Raw genomic sequence first — 21,394 nt, forward strand, 5'->3', positions numbered from 1 at the left:
TTAATGTAAATAAAGTGTATCAGTTTAAATCAGGGGCGGAATATCTTTCTAAAGAATACCAGAAAAGTTTCTCTGCTGGGAAAGAAATCAAAGACAGGAACACAGGGGTGGAGTTAATAGATGGAGTAACACTGCCATCTTGTGGCCACAATGACAGCAAGGCTTTCCAAGTAATAATTCTCTGTCACAGCTTTGAGGAGGCTGGGTTCAAGTCATTTGTACCAGACGCCATACAGAAGCTCCGAGGCTCTGTAACAGTGGGTTTGGAGGCTTTTATTTTGAAATAGCCCCAAACTATACATGCATAAGCCAAAAATATATATTGTCTACTTACTTTTAAAATACTGTCTACTGTCTCTACTTCCTTTTTACACACTATTCATCTTTGTGAGGTTATCCTCTCTATAATATGCACTCATCAGACACATTATTAGGTACCACTTGTTAGTATAAGGTTGGACAACTTTTGCCTTCAGAACTGCTGTAACTCTTCGTGGCACAAGATTCACCAAGCTGCAAATCTTTGGTCCATGTTGATATGATAGCGTCACACAGTTGCACATCCATGATGCCAATCTGTTGTTCACCATAGCCCAACAGAGCTCTCAGAGATTGAGATCAGGTGACTGTGGAGGCCATCTGAGTTCAGTAAACTGTCATGTTCACGGTTTGAGATCTTATCAGAGATTCTTATTAATATTCTTTTTTATTAATAAGATTGTTGTAGTACCTGTATCTAAATTTACACCTTAACATATAATTGCATAATCTCTCTCTATATGGAATACTATATATAATATATAAATATACAATTATTATATATAGAACGCAAAGTGGCCGACATTGTACACAAAAACATCTGTGTGGTCTGGAAGTCCTGAGGTCAAAATGGGAGACACCAACAACAATGACCGAGCTTCGATCCTGTGGGACTTCCAGATACAGACGGACAAATTGGTGATCGCTAACCAACCGGACATAGTGGTGGAGGACAAGCAGAGGAAGACAGCTGCAGTGACAGATGTGGCGATACCGAATGACAGCAACATCAGGAAGAAGGAACATGAGAAGCTGGAGAAGTACCAAGGGCTCAGAGAAGAGCTCGAGAAGATGTGGAGGGTTATTGCTGATTGTTGAGTAGCTGGGTGGGTTAGACCTAGACCGTTGTGGCAACATCCAGGAGCAGGTGTTGTGGGAAGGTAGGCCAGCTCACCAATATAGATTCAACAATTGACTAGCTCAGTAATAAACAGTCTCCCTGTTTAGGGTCTGGGGGCTTATTTCTCTTAGAGCTGACCCCTTTTTCCTTGGGGTCTGGGGGAAATCCAAAGCGATCTAAGTGATCTAGATCAGCATAGTTGTGCACTATATGCACACTACAACATGATAAAAATCAAAGAATGAACAAGAACAGAGTCACTGCTGGCCTGGCCATCAATTACCCCTCCCTTACTGGTACAACATGGTTCTCCTAATGAGGATCATGCTGAGCCATCCTCATGGCCCCGTCTTACCTTTCTAGGTCTCACCCTCCCACCCCTTTTGTTTGTTTCCCTCCTCTTCTCGTCATTATTATCATCAGTGCTATTATTATTATCAGTAAATGGTAGTAGTAGTGATGTAAGCATCGATCAGAAGATGTGGACACTGTGGACACCTAGTACCTTGTCTGGGATGCTTGGATCAGCCTGGAAAGAGAAACACTTTCCATTAAGGCTGAAATTCTTTTGACCTTCAGCAGCAAGTACACTGAAAGTTTCTATGAAACCAGAACTGTTTTCTAATGAACATAAAACTAAAGAATTTTGCACTGTTTACTCACATAAAACCATTTTTCTAACACTCTAAATGATTAGAGTGTCTCAGTCACAGAGCTTCATATTTGAGCAGAACTGAACACAACACACCTGTTATTCCACAAAGTGTTTTTTAGTACCTGAAAGGTGAATCATATCGCCCTGTGGATGAAATCAGCCTTAAGGAAACAGCGCTAAAAAAGCCTACGTGACACCTGAATGCATAATACAATCCCTTCTTGCATCTGTGTATAACATCCAACACCCTCCGGGCAAATTACATATTTTGTTGATCATTGAAGTGAAAAGAGGTAAACTCCTGCAGCTCATCTTAAAATGTTAATGCACCAGTGTTTGGGATTTTCTTTAGTGAACTTAAAACAACTTTGGCAGATGTGCTTGTAGCATGTATCTAAAGATCTAAAGAAATCTACCATGCTGACATACAGAACGCAGTGACCGACAATTTAATTAAAAAATAATACAAAGACATTAAGAGAAATATCCCTTTTCAAATTTAAATTTCTCAGAACAAAAAGACTGGAAAATCTGCATTCAGAAATGCATCAGTTTATTTATCACATGTCTCATCGCTGTTTCACAAACTGTCATGAGACTGTGTTGAATGCTGAGCACCGTCAGAGCTGCAAATGAACTCCAGCAGGACACTGTGTGAATGACTGTCATCAAACAATCCCCATAGCATAGCAGAATTGGAGCTTTTTACAGATAAGAGCAGGTTCACCCTGAATACATGTTACAGACGTTAAAGGGTCTGCAGCAGTGAAGAACATTATGCTGCCTGTAACTTTGACCTGACCGGTTTGGTGGCGGGTTAGTCAGGGCTCCTGTGTCCTGCATGAAAACAATCATATTCTTTAGAACATCAACTTCTTTGCTTTCCTAAACATTTTTTTCTACATTTGCTATAAAATATATCTCGAATTAGACAATCGGTCTGCATTATTACACTATTACCAGAAACTACTAAATTTGATATAAACTTATCCTTTTCTGAGCCTGTCAAGTCCTTCTTTTGACCCATTTTGCCAAAGGAAAGGACGTTGCCTAATAATTATGCACACCTGATATAGGGTGTTGATGTCATTAGACCACACCCCTTCTCATTACAGAGATGCACATCACCTAATATGCTTAATTGGTAGTAGGCTTTCGAGCCTATACAGCTTGGAGTAAGACAACATGCATGAAGAGGATGATGTGGACAAAATACTCATTTGCCTAATAATTCTGCACTCCCTGTATATCAGTACAGTATAGAGTAAATGTACTTAGTTAAGTACTTAATATTCCACCACTGAAAAACAAATTTCATTTAATATTGTTGATGTGATTTGGAGCTATGTAAAAACTGAATTGAATTATGTTTTATACCTGCCTACTGACAGATCTGTTTTTTCTTTCTGCTTTGCTGCACGCCATCCTCTTTTATTCTCTACAAATCTCAGGACAGGCAAGACTGCATCCTGTTGCATTTACTGATATCAAAAGCAGACTTTTGGGTTTGAGAGTCAATAAATCCATGAAAATGGCTCGGCCTGTAATGGGTTTCACAGCATCATGGACTGCAGGTTCTCAGATAACAACAGTGTACAGCTTAAGATCTATGGTGTACCCATTTACATCAGCCAGTACAAAACACTTGAGCCCCGATTTTGTTGGTTTATCTCTCATTTACTGTTTGATTCCCAGCCTGGCCTTTGTAGCAACCATCCTCTCATATACAGAAATATTCTGCCTTGGATGATACAGGGATGTGCTTCTGGTCCTCATCATTTCCAGCAGAGGCCTGACCCGATGGAGACAGTCATAAGACTCGCTGCCTTTTTTCTTTTCATTTTTGACATCTTCAGCCGAATTGCTCATGTCAATAATAAAACAAAAACCACAGAAGGCGGAAACTCAAGTTTAGCAAAATTGTCATTTTCTGTTGGTTGCAAAATTCGTGACTTATTCCTGTTTAGATGGATCTGATCCAGATGAACTTGGAACTCATTCAGGTTATTTTTCTCCTCTGTGAACCTTCTGGAAGGTTTTCTCTGCCTTTCACTTTTTCTTGACATATTCTCTCAATATTTCACTAAAAATATTTCAAAATTCTGATGCTGCCGCTTCTCCACTCCCGTCTCTCTCTCTGCTTCGTGTATCATCAATACTTACCTGTGATTAGACCGTCGTTGCTTGTGCATTCCAGTGCTGCACCATAAAGGTGAAGGCTTGTCTTCTCAGCTTTCTGTAGAAATTTCTTCCTAGCCCAAATGTTTGATGAGTTATGGTAGGCAGAGTTTTCCCTTCTGTGTTCAGATAAGAGTAACTTATGAATGCTTTGTGCTATCATAAAGCACCGCACATCCCCGTAAAGCTCTGCTTCTCTTCTTTTCAAAACCATTCACATTTTCTCCCTAGCATAAACGATGACGAAGTATTGGTCATTTAAAGAGTGCTTGTAAAATGGGCTCGCCAGCAGGCCCGTGGTAAATAAAGGGTTAAGAAACCAAGTATGCTGGAAAATGCACCTGTTAGACGTACTGTTTGTCTTTTTGTTTGTAAAGCACTTTATGAATGAAGACAGTGTGGAAGAGACAAGATTTTACTTCTTTAAAAGTATGATCTTCAGAGGTATTTAAAAAACAAGAAAGAGACAAAAAAAAATTAAATTTAAAGTTTTATTGAATAAATTTTAAAATATTTTGATCCAACTCAGAGCAAAGTTTTTTTTAGGTTTGGTCCTAATATAGTTGTAACACAGAATGTCTCAGTGCAAAACAATCTACATTTAACCCCAAAAGGTTGATTCTGTTCATCTGGACGTAGCGTTTTCAGTGGGAGAAACGTTTTGTCACTCCCACTGAAAACGCTACGTCCTATGGAAGCCCGTTTCCGCCACAAAAAAAAAAAAAAAGGATCCATAACTCAAAATTTCGAGTTATTTTCTCGAAATTCCGAGTTATTTTCTCGAAATTCCGAGTTATTTTCTCGAAATTTCGAGTTACTTTCTCGAAATTTCGATTTATTAACTCAAAATTTTGAGAAAAGTAACTCGAAATTTCGAGTTAGCGCTGTAATCAGTAATCTACGTGAATGACGTCATTTCCTTGTTACCCGGAAGCTGAAGCCCTCAGCTACAAATGCTACAGCTAAGCTACCGGTATTACATCCAGTCGTGAATGCACAGATTGCTGAGTGTTTTCAGCCTGGCTTCACAAATGATGAAATCCCTGTGTTATTAGCTGAATCACACGGTGTTACTATCAGCAAACGTACTCGCGAAAGCGCCGATTTGTTGGGATCCGTTTTTGAGAGCGCGTTCCTCTGCGCCATATGCTTCCGGGTAACAAGAAAGCGACCTCATTCACGTATATTTTTGATTGGCAGAGCTAACTCGAAATTTTGAGTTATATTTCTCGAAATTTCGAGTTATGGATACTAGCTTTTTTGTTTTTATTTAGTGGCGGAAACGGGCTTCCATAACGTCCAGATGAACAGAATCAACCTTTTTGGGATTTACCTACCTGGATAGCTGAGCATGCATCAAGACAATCTATATTTAACGTATGCTAATTAATGATAAGAGCGTGTTTTTGATGTTGCAGCTGGTAAACTGGTTCACTTTAAGTTTAAAAGAAGGACAAAAAGGTCCAAACAGCTGTTGTGGCCTTCTCTAAGCCAGAGCCTGTTCAAATGGACTGAGACAAAGTCTATAAAATTGTATAAACGGCACAACAACCCCAACCAATCACAGCAGATGGCCCCGCCCCTCCCTGAGTCTGGTTCTGTTGGAGGTTTCTTCCTGTTAAAAGGGAGTTTTTCCTTCCCACTGTCGCCAAAGTGCTTGTTCATAGGAGGTGATAAGAGTTTTTCTTTATTATTGGAGCGTCTTTGCCGCCTTGAGGCGACTGTTGTTGTGATTTGGCGCTATATACATGAAACATAAATCAAACATAATTCAGTTCAGTTTTATTGATATGGCGCCAAATCACATCAACACTATGGGTGGTTCACATCAAGTATCATTAGGATACACAGTTATGTGCATTATGAAGCCGTGCTAACCACTACAAAACTGCAGTATGCACATATGTATCTGCAGCTTTTCCATCCTTTAGTCTGCTTCTGTAGATTCTGATCGATTAGCATAACAAACTCATCAAATTCTTCACAGCTAATCTTACCGTATTATGATGCCTCGTACTTAAAGTGAACCAGTTTACCAGCTGCAACATCAAAATCACGCTCTTATCATTAATTAGCATACGTTAAATATAATGTATATACAACTATATTACGACAAAACTTTTTTTTTTTTAAAAAAGCATTTCAAAATTTTGTTGAATTTTGTTGTGATTGTGAAACTTCTCTTACTATTCTTACTGTAAATGTCATGTTTACAGATTTTTTACTTTTATATTTCTTCTTAAATCTTATTCTTTCTGGTCTTTAAAGGCCGTTTTCTTAAGCCATTTTCCCCCTCATACTCCTGTTAAAGTCTCCACCTCACTAGTTCTTAGAAGCAGAAAGCATTTTTTGTTTTGGCCTGTATTCACACAGCTTCCCAGTCCTGAGAAAATTCCAAGAATTGTCACGGTTTCTGAGAATGTCTCCTGAATGTTTCAGCTAAATCCTGGTCCAGACAAAAGTTAATCACAACTTGAACACCAACCACTCACATTTTTAAAGAATGTGTCATATAACAGCAGAGTCCACTACACCTCTGCACTGAGTTAACAATTATAGTTTTTCTTGCTTTGAGCTGCTGGGAGAGTTTTCCTAAAACTTCATGCTAATATTTTTAGGCTGTTCCACGAGCTCTCTGAGAGACCTGTGTGAATAAAGGCCCCAGTTTGTTTGCTGTCTATATTGTGGAGGGTTTTGCTGAGGGGTGTGTTTATATGTTATCTACAGGATGGCAGAAAACTGACTTTTCAGACTGTTCACAGTATTTATGTAAATCTGTGGCTGATTTAAAAAAAAAAAAAAAAAGCCCCTCAGTAGAAACCTTTGTTCAAATGTCCCAATAAAGAAACAAAAGGAAATAAAGGAGAGAATTTTGAGCCTGGTTTTATCCAGTTCACGTGAAAATATTTCAGCAGATAAAGGAGCCTGTTTAAATGTCACTTTTCAGAAAAACTTCACAAATGTTGAGGTAGGCTCAAGAATTTTGCACAGTACTGTGGAGGTTTTTACTGAATGCTGTGGTCCCCGCGTTGGTTAAAGAGAAATACAGCTGCAGTTCTGCCTTTGAACAGCAGGTGGCATCAGTGCGTAATCACAGTGGTGTGTTTTCCTTCTTATGATGACGCAGCACAAACATTTACATGTTATGTGAACACATACACAGTTTTTATGACTTTTGATTTTAGTTATTTGCTTTTGGTTAATATTTTGCTTCTCTTCCTTAAAGGGAATCTAATCTGGTTTTGCTGAGAGCAAAGAATGAGCTACTGCACAGCTGAAGTGAATTCCTTCTGTTGCCTCTTCTGAAGAAAAGCAAGAGCAGCAGAGCTGTGCAGCACAGAGCAGCTGGTGAAATAACAACACTAAAGGCCTGTTTACTATAAAGGAATGCGGTTAGCAGTTGTCAGGGTGACTGGCCGGCCATGAAGCGAGGTCTCGGAAACAAACAGGAAGTAAAATGAGAACTGAGAACTGCAACTGAAACTGAAAGGGCAGTTAGTGCTCTGGCTCAACTGAATGAGCTGTGTGTGTAAAACAAAGCAAACATCTGCTGCTCTGACAAAAAGCCTAAACCACAACACACAGTATTTTCCACTCAGAACACACTCTGCCTGTTACTCGCATGCAGTCATTGCATGTCCCTACTTGCACAAGTCAGCAGCAAAGCTTTAATTCTTATCTCAGAAGCTGAGCTCGGAGCCAACTTTGGTTCTGCCTTTTTTTGGTTACTGAGGAAAGTCCTCACTTTCAGAGGACTTTGTTTTTACTGGACGCTCTTATCTTAACAGCAATAAATATTTACAGGGCCTGTGTCTGGGGAGCCGTAAAACCTGGACTCTGAGCTCTGTGATAAACTTTCAGCAGTTTAAATTTCTTTTACAGGTCATGAATGAGGCCAAACAGCCTATATAAATACAAAAAAAGTCTTTATTCAGATTTACATGGTGATTCACATGAAGTCATAATGTACAGACAAGAAACAGTGGTGACAGGTTGTGGTGAAAGCCTCTTTGCTGCATTGCAAGAAGCAGAACAATGATCTAGGTTTTTTCCTTTCTTTCTCTCGTTTGAACTCACGGTTGCCCTTTCTGGTAATAAGCTAAGTGCAAAAGAATAAGACACACCTCTGCTTTGAGTTATCAGTGGCTCTGAATCACATGAAGCATAAAAATAAACAAACGAAAAGATGAGCAAAACGCACGATACCATGCCATCAACACTCACTGCTGACTTTTTGGTAGTAACGACATTACGAGAGCAGAAATAAACACGACAGAAAAGTGCACTTTGGGTACTTAAACCTGGTCAGGTTGTTGTTTTGTTTTTGTTAAGGCAATACAAAAAAGGGAAGTGATGTCACACCAGAAGACAAACTGGAGCTAGAGAATGGAAAGATCACTATAAAAACAGCAGTCCAGTTAATATGGCACATTCACATGTCTCAAACAATTCATCGCGACTGCTATGCATCTTTATTCTGCCTTTGAAGGGTGCGACCAAATGGCTGAAAATTACAATTTTAAAAACCCACAAGGTTCAAAATAAAAAGACGTTTGTTATGGCTGTAGGAAAAAAGGAGAGTGATAAGTAGTAATAAAAGGCTTTAAATGTCACCCTTGAACTGAAGACTGTCACTGTGAGTTTGTGGCGCTCTGGCAATAAAGGCACATCAAAGATTTGCTATGGAGGAAGCCCAGAGCTCTGTGATTCAGCGAGAACCATAAATAAATTCACCACGATCCTTAACGTGCGTCCAGTGTTAAAATTCTCCAGGAGTTTGGTTTAGAAAATAAAAAGCATAACAAGTCTCCTACTTTCCCTACTGTTTTCCTACTTAAGCTCTGCTGAGCTGTGCTTTAGCCTGCTAGCTGCCAACACATCTTGCACACTGAAAACACTCCCCGCAGCCTGCGAGTCAGGGGCCGGTGATTCTCCACGGGACTCGATATAAACAGCTGGGATTGCAGTTCATCCTTCTGTCGGCTTTTTGCATTCCAGCAGCTTGGAGTCATTGTGTTACAGGTTGTGGGGAGTACGATGTGCAGACTACTGTCTGACTGTCTAACAGTCAGGCTAGTGTTGGGCATCACAGGAAAACAGGACGGCGCTGTGCACTGGAATGCTGAGGAGGTCATTCACTCAGCTTAATAGGCTCATGTTCAGCTGCATCTTTTTATCCTTGTACTCTATGAGTAACTTGGCATGATTCATAGTTTAATTCATAGATTAAAATAATCTTTTCTCTTGGTGCGGCCCCTCAGTTTATGCTCTTTCTTCTGATCGGCTGCATGAAAACAAAAGCTGGGATCGATGGGTGGGTGGTCGCTCTAAGATGACCACATCAGGGCAATCTTCCTATGATTTGTACTTAACAGGTCTGCTTTAAGAAACTCCTCCAACACAAGGAATTTAAACCTTTGCAGTGCCGACCACTTCCTCGTCCCTCCATGCTTCCTGTGGCAGTGCTACCTGCCTCCCTGCGTGTGTCAGCAGCAGGCTAAAGCACACATAGTTTGAATCCAGCTACGCTATCAAAAGGCACACGCAATCAATAACAGCTATCCCACCCCCACACCCCACTCTCTCTCACACACACTCACACACACCCCAACACACATGTACACAACAGTGCTGTCTGTAAGGTGCTGAAGCAGCGTGCAGGCATACACAACAATCAGCTATTTACATTATTAATACCAGTAGGGAGAGGTGTGTGTGTGTGTGTGTGTGTGTGTGTGTGTGTGTGTGTGTGTGTGTGTGTGTGTGTGTGTGTGTGTGGGTGAGTACTTTGTCCTGAGGTCGACAGACAGACAGACAGACACACGCCTGCAGGGCCTCACGGTGATTGTCGTCCTCTACACAGATAAAAAACAGGCCTGTGATTGACGCCTGCTTCGCAAAACAGAAGAATTTTCGAGTCACTGCTTATGAACACAAGCGGTCTAACCATGTGTCCCCAGCAGAGCCTTTCATGGCAACACTTGAGCTCACACTGTGTAAGATAAGGACATGACTGTTGACTGGAAACTGTGCACATCTTAAAATCACAACACAGCGGATGAATAAGATGATGCAAACATAAAGACTTTACTTGGGCATGGCGCCCATTTGGCTACATATTTTAGCTTTTTAAATTTTTATTTATTTATTTACCATTTTTGCTTTTTGCTTCGTGCTTGGCAGGCATCCTGCCCTCAAACACCAGCTCCACTCTCTTGGAGTTAACGGACTTTAAACAAAGAACAAACCTATTCATATACACAGTAAAATCTTGAAGAACTTCTGAGAAGTAAAAGCTAATTTTGCTTTCAAAGGTAAAAGTAGTGAAATTCCTTCACTGGTGTTTACTCAAGTGTTACCACAAAGCAGCGGGGAAAACGATCAACCAGCGACACACAGTGTCCATGGCTGAGCACATGGTGTTTTGCAGTGGTATGCTACGGTGCACTTGCTCCTAAATTTGATACTGCACATAGGTCTGCAAGTCCTCCACACATTGAAGTTAATTTTTACATCAGGAAGACGTGCAGGAAGTAGAAAGTGACCTTAAGTGCTCATCACTTTGTGCACAAGTCAATGATTTCCTCAAATGAAAGGAAAGAAAACAGAGAAAATGTTGGCCCAGACAGATATTAGGAAAAATCTAATTTTTGGAGGTTTGTCCCTTTTTAGGCCCCACATGGCTCTGACGGAGAAAACAAACATTTTCTGTCTTTCATATGGACTGGATGCAGTGATGCTACTCCCACGTGTTAGGTCAAGAGGAAGTGATGTCGGAGGTTTTCATAATGACACTTGCGCGCACTTCATGTGTGTGAGTGCCTGGCGTGGACACGAGAGAGTTCTGGTTGTAGGTCGGCGTCCAGCCATCGGTGTGGTAGCTGATGAGCGGGGAAGGGTCTCGTGTGCTCGTCACCTTGAAGTTGGGCTTGGTTGTACTGACGAACGTCGCCATGCCAGGAAGAGAACACGGGGGAATCCTGAGAACTGATGTGCTGTAGTCCCGCCTCCAGGCAGCACCGATACCCTGGAAGACAAAAGAAGAAGGTGATGTAGAAATACGATGATAATTTTTGGAGATTTAAGAAATAATGTAAAAGGCAAACACCTACAACGCTCTATATTACAAGTTTGTCTGTGAAGGTTCTCAGTCACCCAGGTCATCGTAGTCTAAGGAGCTTGGAAAGAAAAGCATCTGGACTTCTGTAAGTTGCTTGAAGACGTTTCACCTCTAATCCCAGAAGCTTCTTCAGTTGAAACGTCAAATTGTGGACAGTCCCAGATTTAAGCCCTGTGGGAGTGGCCTCCCTAGAGGGACATGGACCCCCTAATGATCTTCTACCTAATCACACAAGCCAAAAAGGAAATCACATGACAGGGTGGAGCTAGGTTTCACAGCAGGTTCACCTGAAACCTTGGCCCATTGTGACCTCCACCCCTGACCTTGGTGGGACACTCCCACAGGCCTTAAATCTGGGACTCTTCCACCATTTGACCAATTTAAACAAGTCCAGAGGCTTTTCTTTCCAAGCTCCTTAGCCTGCTTTACAAGACACACATTCATATAATATCGGGGCTGCTGTAGCTGAGGAGACAGAGCAGGTCATCGAACAGCTGGAAGGTTGGTGGTTTGATCCCTGGCTCCTCCAGCCTGCATGCCAGAGTATTCTTGGGCAAGATACTGAACCCCAAGTTGCTCTCTGATGCGAGTGTGAATGTTTGATAGAAAGCACTTAGACCTAGTAAGAAGGGCTGGAGTAGAGTACCATTTATCAAACAGCACTCTATTGTATGCACTTGCTGTGCCTCACATAAATTACAATTGGCACTTAACCTGACATGCATGTTTTGGGGCTGTGGGAACAAGCCGGAATACCTGCTGGAAACCCACAGAAAGGCCCGAGTTGGGATTTGAACCACGAGCCTCATTGTTGTGAGGTGACAGTGCTAATACCAACGCTTCCTGCTGTATTTATTGCTACAAAGGTTAAACATGGAACCATTGAAAATGTGACCTGTCTGGGAGTGTGTGCGCATGATTACGCATGCACATGACAAGTAAGACATATGGACTGTGTGGCTGTCACGTACAGGCCTGCAAACAGGTGATTTTACAATAAACGCCTGTTATAAATGATGTGTTTGGTTCTCAAAGGAGCATAAATTTGTTTCGTGTGATTAGAAAATAAACCTCAAGTCTTGTGACAGAAATCTGCTGGTTTGGTTTAGTTATTAATCTTTTACTGTTATTTTTTCTTTATTTGTTTTTGTTCTGTTTTATTCTTTAACTGTCTGACTTTATATAAAAAGGTTCCATATTATTGTGAGCCAAAACACATGTGTAGGTATTTGTGTGGTTTGCACTGTGTGTGTGTGTGTGTGTGTGTGTGTGTGTGTGTGTGTGTGTGTGCGTGTGTGTGTGTGTGTGTGTAGATTAGACTACAAAGGACAGCTTCATATCAAACTGTTAATATTTGAAAGCAGCAGTTCCTGACAAGACCCTCCCTTTTCTCACTCTCACTTAACATTACAGGAACATTACGCACACGCACACACACACACACACACACGCACACACACGCACGCACACACACACACATAACAGGACTCTTGTGGTCTGGTAGGCAAACTTCACCTGGAGCTTTAAACTCAAAGCGGTGCTCAGAGAAGTAGCCACACGTGCACACACACAACCACACGCCTTGTTCAAGCCGTACGGTTGAAACAGGTAAAAACCTGTTTATCTGAAAATCAGACCGATTAATGATTCAGTTATTACTCTCTCCCCTGTACGTATAATCAGATACTAACCTCTTTGATGTTTTCTGTATCACTTTCTGTGTCGCTGCCTGTTCAAAAAGAGACATGCACACAACTATTACTCCCTCTTAGGTCACACACATCAAAGGGAAAAACATGCAGAAAAATTACGTTCAGTTAAAACCATGATTTACAGCAGAAAACCAAACTGACTACGCCAGCATCCGCCAGTACTGTTCTCAAGAAAACAAGGGATACATGAATGACGTCCATTTGCACCCTGACTCATAAAGTAATGGTGCAATTTAAGAAACACGAGAAAGACATAAGAAGCAGAAAAAGGAAGATGAAGACTCTGATGGTCCACTACAAACTGAAAGAGGCAGCTCTGCCTGAACGACTGACTGGGGGAAGAAAAAACAATAGCTACACATACGCAGAAAAGAGGGTGCTGATGAAATGAGTAATGGCAAATCAGTGAGGCCAGTACCAATAACCTCACACATAATAATCACAGTTAGAGATCTGTTTAACAGGAGCAGGTTTTCCTCCTCTCCACAGCTGGATGAGCAGCTTTGCCTTGTTAGTTCTCTACAGGCAGGACTTAGGAAAGATGCTGGTGGATGTTGAAACCTAAGACAGTGCTCTGACTGGTATCAGCAGGTCATCAGGTCACAGTTTCGATATTTCACAAGTTGATGGAGGCACAGAGCAAGTGTCATTTAAAGAGAAAAAAAAACAACTGATCTGATCTTGACACCAAGATAATGCCACCGCTCTTCACTCTACAGAGCGTGCTCTGTGTCTGCATTCGTAGCGCTGCTCTAAAAAAGGTTACTGTGTGGTCAAAGCTCCTTTGAATAACTACACAGCGGGCACTCCTGCGAGCCTGCTCCACTCTAACTAACCTATTTATGTTTCTCCTTGTAACAAAATGTGGCGAGGTGCAGTTGTGTTGTCTTACCGCCGCACATAGACACGGGAGAGATCTGCAGCGGGTACGGGTGGGAGGAGCTAACAGTCTGCTCCTCATTCTCAGTGGTCACCTCGATTGTTTGACAGACAAACGGCAGCTGCTCACTGGTGATCACATGGTCTTCAGCTTGACTGTGGATCACTGAGGATGGACAGAGAAGAGTCAGGATGTGTGGGTTCATAATCCTTTGTATCTGTAACGACCTTATATGTGAGTGAAGTACACCAATGTCTCCTCTCCAAGCACTTGTCTTAGTGAAAAGTTGTAGTTGGTGTGACGACAGTCAAACTTTAAAAAGTTAAATGATACTGAGTGGAGAAAGGGAGGGTTTCGTTATTGCATAATGTGCGTGTTCACGCTTCTTGTATTTCTTCTTCTGATGCAACACCCTCAGGACTGCCACTGTGTTACAAGCCTGACTCATCTGCTTAGTCATTGTAAGCACAGGCCAAAAGCAAACAGGTAGCACATACACACACAAATGGGATAAAGGTAATGGAAAAAAAGAAAGACGGTGGTGTGATACCTGACACACTGTCTGTCACTGTCAGCTCCACTGACTCCATCTTGATTGTTTCATGTTTGGTGTAGTCAACAGGTCCGGCATCAGCTTCAAGAAGACTGTTGTCTGGAGATGGAGAGGTGACCTTCTGGTTTCAAGAAGGAAAAACGATTTTTAAATGATGGACGATCAAAGTCTAAAGACACTTTATTTCCATAACAAAGAGCTGACGCCAGTAATCAAAATAAGCGGTAAGACAACACGCCAAACACCTGACCATACAGCAGAGAAAGAAGAAAAAACAATAAGCCAAGAAATACAACTGATTAAAAAGAACTATATATAAAGTTAATGCTACAGTAGGCACATTTTTAAGCATTAAATGGTTTTTTTCTCGTGTCTAAACAGAAAATAAGCCTTTCCCTGACTTTCAGCTATCTCACACTGACTGCTGTTTGAAAGATGCTGGCTGGGTTTTCCACTACAGTCCCAGAGTGCCTTGCCTCTGCTCCCAGCATTAACAGTGCGATTAGAAATGGAGTCACAGTTACACAGACAAGCTCCACACAACAGTTAGTAAACAATTTGTCCACATCAGTGCTTATGCTAATGTTAGCCAGAAGAAAGCCAGTTGTATCTACTGAAACTAGTCAAGAAAATCATATCATGTCATCATGTTGCAGCATTTGGTTTCCCAGCACTGCCACTGGCAAAATTACATTGAATGGAAAAGCTTATCTGATCAGCGAACTTGATCCAAAATACAAACTTGCATCACACTGAGTATGTGGTACTGGCTGCTCTGTCATGCATATGTTGGCTTTATTGTCATTATGCTGATAGTCCAGCATGCAGTGCAGGACAGGGTAGTTTGTGTCTCCTCGGCTAATTTGGACCCTGTACGCACATAATTTGTGGTGGGAAAAAAGACCATCAACACAACGCTAAGTACAGTTCAGTGTTTTAAACACTGTCTGCAGAGTTTGAGTCTATAAAGGAGATATCTACATCACATCTATTCATACACATCAGAAATCCCAAAGGTTGTACCAGGAATATAATAACTTTAATAAACTCTAACTGCCTTGAGTCAGCAAAGAGATGATATGTGTACTTTAAAAAAATGGATTTATAAACAGCTTTGTTAGAAACGAGCTGCCCTGACAGAGACATACTCAGATACAGCCTGATATCTGCATCAATTCTGCCATAAAAACACATATTGCCAAAATATACTGAGCTAACCAACCCCACCACATTAAACAGGTGCACGGCTTCCTTTTTTTTCTTATTCAAATTTCCTGTTCCAAAGCAAACAGCTTGACCCTGTGATGTTCTGCTAATTCTGATTTTTTTGACTCCTATTTCTAAGCTCGTTCTTTCAGAAAGTGAGGATAAAAATGCCTGAACAGATTTTCTTAAAAATGTTTTTCTCCAAGTAAAGCTTCAAGATCTGCCTGTTCATCAGTGCGACACAAGCAGCAGTTACCGGTCGGACTTCTGACATGCAGAACAGAATTCCAGTGGAGTGTGTGGTACCACACCTTTTTTCCTGGTAAATTTCTCTGTCATGTGTGAAACTGAGCAACAGTTGATTGTTCAAAGTAAGATAAAATGGCAGGTCGCCAGCTCAAAGGCTGCGTGTCATTTCCAGAAGTGTTTTCTTTGCCTTGGCAGGAAAAAGCGCTCGCAACACGTCTTAGTAAACCATTTCTGTCATGCCAAACGTGTTACCAAACCAGCCAGGAGGAAAAGCTGCTTATCAGCTGCATGTTAAAGTTTGAAATAACTAAGTGAATCGTGAAGAAAGATGATTGTTCTAACATGCTGCTGGTCGCCAGCACTGCTCCAGGACCTCTATCTTTGCCCTTTCATTCCTCTACATCCTACTGTAGCAGTGGTGTGATCTCCATCCCGTACGTTTATCTACCTCTTTATTTCCTTTGGACTTCCTCTCCTTGTCTGCCTTCTTCTTTCCTGGAAAAAAAAAGAAAAAAACATTCAACTGAGTTTCCAGTAACCTCAAACAACAAAAATGAGGAAACAACTGAGTTTCGAGGCAGAATGATAAAACTGAAAGAATTTATGACGACAGCAGCAGCGCTCACCTTTCTTGGCGTTTCTCTCTGAGGAGGAGAGCATCTTATAAACTCTGAAGGCATTGGTTCCCTTTTTGATGCTTTTGTCCTTTACCTCCTCGATGTCTGGCAGGCTGTTCATGGCACAGCGAAAATTAGCCTTCCATGTCTTTGGATCAGGACGGTCTACACCTGGCTGGTATTTACCTGATTCAGACGCAAGAAGAAGAAAAAAAATCACTAATTTGTCTTTTTGTGGTGGATTTCAGAGGACAGCTTCATCACTATGGAGGCGATCATTTCTGAGCTAACCAGTGTTACCAGTATGCATACTGACTCTTGTTGACTCTATAATATTAGCTACAAAGACTCTACTTGGTTAGTTTTTGCTGTTTAATTTTACAGCAGCTTGTATTATGTGACATGTTCACTTCAAGTCAGATCAAAGTGAAAAAAAGGAAAATATATTTCTTTGTCTTATTACATAAACTCATTTAATATGACACAATTAGACCATTTATTGGTCAAACTAAGTATTGCAATCAAGTACAGGCACCACCAACACGACTGCAGCTGCTTTGAGCTCGATCTGTAATAAAGTAGCATTTCTCTCTGTGGAAAAAATTAACCTGAAATATTTAAACAATGTAACAATTTCCCTAATATTATCCACCAAGGAGGTCATGTGACTGGTTTGCTTTGTTTGTTAGCAGGATTACTCCGAGGTGAGGGTTTACGCAGCTTAGCAGTGATTAACGTTTGATCTGGATCTGGGAATTGTTAGAGGGGTTCTTTACCACCAAGGGGCAAAAGTTGGACATTTTACATCATATGTTCTCACATACCAACCAAACTGAAATGTAAAAAGCGATTGGGAGACATCATCTGACAGTCTTCAAACGTCCTTCTAGCAAAGATTACACAGATTATGTTTTCTCATTTACTGCTGTAGCAAAGCAGTGGGGATTACCCTCACACAGACACTGTGTGCTTCCTAACAAAGTTACCTGAGAGCAGGTACTCAACCTGTTCAGCACAGAGCCAGGACACGTGGTGTTTACATCAGGTGAAAAATATGGAGTCAAACAAATGCAAAAGGATCTCATTAATTTAGGGACGGTAAACAAACAAGAATTTCCTGATGTTACTGTTCTCTGTTTAAATGAAGCTCAACTTGGATCCTTTTTGAATGTTACTGACTGGGGTTAGTAACGAAGAGGAACACTACTCCCAGTGATATCAAAATGAGGCATTTTATAAATCAAAACTCTCTGAACTTAGTCACAGAAGTGTTTCAGTGTGTAGCAGGCATGAAAATGAGAACCGCTAAAAAGGAGAAGCAGCAGCAGAGGCTGCAGTTAAATCTGTGCAATACCCGTGTGTATGGCCCATCTCATGAAGAGCGGAGCATCTTTCTCCAGGTCCCAGCCATGACGGGCAGCGTGCATCCAAGGAATCTGGAAGATCCTCTTCTCCTACAAACAATTTACATTGTTTACATCATCTTGAATTACAGAGTGTGTGTGTGTGTGTGTGTGTGTGTGTGTGTGTGTGTGTGTGTGTGTGTGTGTGTGTGTGTGTGTGTGTGACAACACTCACTTTGTTAAGCCATTTCAGCCCTGGAATCTGACAGGATTCGATTTGTTCCTGTAACCAGGGTCTCATCCTCATTCGTTCTACTGGCATTGCGGTCTGTGAAGTCACACACACAGATACGTTATTATGAATGTGTGAGCACTGGTATGGATACTGGGATTCAAAGATGTTTTTTACACATTATAGCATATTGTAGCAACTTTAAAATAACAGAAATGCTGTAATACGTGATCTGCCGTGATGCTCACTGTGCCAAGAACACTTAAAAAATCTTGTTTCACACAGGATGAACGGAGCGGCTGCACCGAGCCAACGACAAACAAGAACGATTCTGAACCATGAATCACCCAGAGCTACTCAAGTAGAGCTAGAAATGAGCATAGCAGCCCCCCCACTGATGTTTTTTCCCCATTCATAGTCATCATTTCAGAGTGAGGTGTGGAACACAGTTGAATCAGATCTGTGTGTGCTTGTAAAGATAAAACTCTTGGCCAGGCTCTTTAATGTGTTCGCAAAGAACAGCAGCCATAAAACACGGTTCATAAATAAAAATGTCAGCTCATGTTTGTAGCTCTACACTCAGCCTCACACTGTTTGTTCCAGAGAACGACACCTGAAATAAAACAACAATGGACCAAGAGGAAAAAATGAACACAAAGCTCATAACCGTCCCAGAAAACTTTAGCCAACCCACGTCGCTACATTTGATTTACGGGCAGAGTGATGATCTCTGCACACAAACTTGATCAAAGTCCAGTCAGGCTGACACTCCCTGCCAGCGCAGTGCTTCCCCAACAGGTTAAACAAGGTGAAACAGCGCAGCATCAAATCCAAAATATCAAACAAGGCTGAGCCTTTCAGCTGCGTCTGCTCAGTGAAAGCTCACAATATCACTACAGAAAACACAAGCTGAAAAAGATACAAGGAGTGCAGCACAAATGGCACACATGGGCAAAACACAGGGCCCACGTCCCACTTCAACACGGCCCCTGGTGCCCAAAAAGGAAAACTAAACAACCCACGCAAATATCAATAAGAGACAGCTTTGTGTCACCAAATCTCAATGCAAATGACTTCAGCAAACACAAACTGATATTTCACCTTTAAAGTCCTATCAGCGCACTAAGCTCTCAGTGGTTTGCACACCTGAAGCATCGTTGACTTGCTCACTGTTAACAACCCAGTCAGGCTGCCATCAGGTGCAGGGCAAACGCTCCTACAAGCAGATCCAAGTATGCTGCGGGTGCTTTCAGTTACTGCTGACCTGAGATCAGTTACACCTGTGCATGCAGCATTCAAAAACAGACTAAAAATCTTTTTTGTTTGCGCAGGCTTACACTTGTTTACTTTAAGGCACTGTAATCCTACATGTTTTTATCTCATACATGAAGCACATTAAGTTTACATATGATAAAATGTGCCATTGCTGTTTAACTCAGATGCAACAGGGGGCGCTGCACTGATCACTGCGCAAACAAACTGTGCTGTGTGCTTCAAAAGCAGACTTTGCTGGACTTGCAAAGACAGACAACCGTCTCAGGTGTTCCCAACAGACTACATGACACACAGCATCAGTTAGAAATCATTCACACAGGTTACTTACAGTCACACGAGCGACTCAGGACAGGAAACTGATTTATTTATTCACAGATAAGACAGCTCATTAGTTCATATATAGTAAAAACGACCCAGGTATCTCTTCATCCTCATTCATCACCCAAGTTCTGACCGCAGCACGCTCACATTCACAAATACCAGCATCTGTTTGTTCTTAAATTACGTCTGTGGATATTAATATTTTCATCATTCACAAACATGCAGTTTAACTACACATATACTTGTAAAAACTTACAGTTTTATTTCAGAGTATCTGACGCTGACAGAAGACGTTTTCTAACAGAAACACAATTGAAGGAAAAAAAAGACCCAGATCTATTTTAACGCATTCGCCAAATTCACTTAACTCAGCACTATGTCATGTTTCCGCTCCGTTTTTCAGAGAGACAGACTGCATCTAAGTCCTCTGAGAGAACAGCACATGTGTGAATACATTTCAATAAGCAGATGTTTAATAGGTTGAAGGGGGAATCATCACAGCGGGACTTTAGGGTTAAATGAATGCGGTTAAACCGTTGACGCAAACATACTGATTTCTGACCAACATGTCATCACAGTGCGTGGCACTATGTGTGCTTTCTTCTGTTTTTTTTTTTTTACTAATTGCACAATGAGGAACATTTGCTGCTGATAATGCGGGAAATTGGATCAAGAAGAGTTGAAATATGTATTTACACTGTGTACATAACGGTGTCTACACTCAAATATAGTCCAACTGTACATTTAAAAATATAACATTCAATATTATAACATCAATACTACTTTTTAAATTATTAATAGTATTACTATTATTATTTCTTCAATGTATAGCACATTTATTTTTATACTGCTAAACATGGTAAGTTACCTGTCACGGAGTTCAGACAATATAACACTTGTAGTGTTTTCAGTGTAAATGACACGCACTAAGACCTGAATACTGTTCACGGCTCAGTCCCGCTGCTACTCACATTATAACACGGTAAATACACACAGTTACAAACAGATAAACACTGTACACTTCAAAGAGTCTACATTATAGCGGGAGGATGCTAGCAAATATTAACAATTCCAGGTAAACAGCCACATCAGCGCTGACTTTCCAACGTTAGTAACGTGTTTGTTCTGGAGTCGAGTCTGCTTTAGCAGCGGGGGTCAAGTCAGAAGTTTATCGCGCCCTGTGTGTCTACCGCCTGCCACCGAGCTGACCTAAAACAACAAAGTCAAAAGTGAAAATAAATCCCATACCGAGTCATGAAACGCGGAGACAAACTGCAGAACTACTTTCACTTGAGCTAGGGATCCGTCATGTCGCCCTGTAGGAAGTCAGTGTGGCCAGGGGAGCGCAAGGCAGCGACGTTAATATGCGGAAATAAGATGTTACCTGTTAGGTTTGGACGGCCTCGGGCTCCACAGTCCCGCTGTCGGAATAAGAAGAGCAGCCAAAGCCGGACAGGTTAACGTGTTCGAGGTTTTAAGTGGAAAAGGGAAAGTGTGGTCGTCGTTTATTTCTGTTTCTGCATTCAGACCGAAAGCAAAACAACGGCCGCTTCGGGAAGTGGGGGCCAGAGCTGGAAATCCCCCTCCTGCTCTCGTGCTCTCGCTTTGGGTCGGTCTCGAGCGCCGTGAAGTCTCGCGTGCGCTCGCACACGTCGAAGCGAAGATGGCTCACTCCGTTGTGTTTTGGGTTTTTTTAATGATCTTTTTTTTTACCATTCACCTTACCACGCCACTGCAAAACACCAACATTAAATCACTGCACGACTGGGATATATATACATAGCTCAGTGACTAGTACCTGAATACATGTCCTAGCTAACTGTAGCAAATACGTGTTTAAATGTGCAAGCAGGTGAAACACGGCGGAAATGACTCCCCCTCCCCCCGAAATCGT

The 21,394-nt window shown here is 41.5% G+C and overlaps 1 protein-coding gene across 3 annotated transcripts; it reads right to left on the reverse strand.

Moving 5' to 3' along the window:
• Positions 1-7,901: 7,901 nt before the first annotated feature.
• irf2b (interferon regulatory factor 2b) lies at positions 7,902-21,140 on the reverse strand. 3 transcript variants are annotated; one of them, XM_084939835.1, is made up of 9 exons: positions 20,885-21,140; positions 17,908-18,000; positions 17,684-17,783; positions 16,339-16,515; positions 16,161-16,207; positions 14,255-14,375; positions 13,717-13,869; positions 12,804-12,841; positions 7,902-11,019 (listed from the first exon to the last, which is right to left on the reverse strand). In XM_084939835.1, exons 2-9 carry the CDS (start codon positions 17,992-17,994, stop codon positions 10,750-10,752), a joined length of 993 nt encoding a protein of 330 aa, XP_084795961.1. In that variant the 5' UTR covers positions 17,995-18,000; positions 20,885-21,140; the 3' UTR covers positions 7,902-10,749. The 3 variants fall into 3 exon arrangements, with proteins under 3 accessions (XP_084795961.1, XP_084795946.1, XP_084795953.1); XM_084939820.1 differs by having other exon boundaries at positions 14,255-14,378; positions 20,885-21,137; XM_084939827.1 differs by lacking the exon at positions 20,885-21,140 and adding an exon at positions 20,749-20,864 and having other exon boundaries at positions 14,255-14,378.
• Positions 21,141-21,394: the final 254 nt, after the last annotated feature.

Source organism: Perissodus microlepis, chromosome 2 (genome assembly GCF_051167445.1).
Source record: "Perissodus microlepis isolate ML-2025 ecotype Zambia chromosome 2, ASM5116744v1, whole genome shotgun sequence".
NCBI classification, from domain to species: Eukaryota; Metazoa; Chordata; class Actinopteri; order Cichliformes; family Cichlidae; genus Perissodus; species Perissodus microlepis.

Coding starts and splice junctions, on each gene's coding strand:
- irf2b (XM_084939820.1), bottom strand. CDS start 17,994: ATGCCAGTAGAACGAATGAGGATGAGACCCTGGTTACAGGAACAAATC. Junction 17,784..17,907: donor GGCTGAAATGGCTTAACAAA/GTGAGTGTTGTC, acceptor AATTGTTTGTAG/GAGAAGAGGATCTTCCAGAT. Junction 11,020..12,803: donor ATACAGAAAACATCAAAGAG/GTTAGTATCTGA, acceptor TTTGTCTTCCAG/GGTATCGGTGCTGCCTGGAG.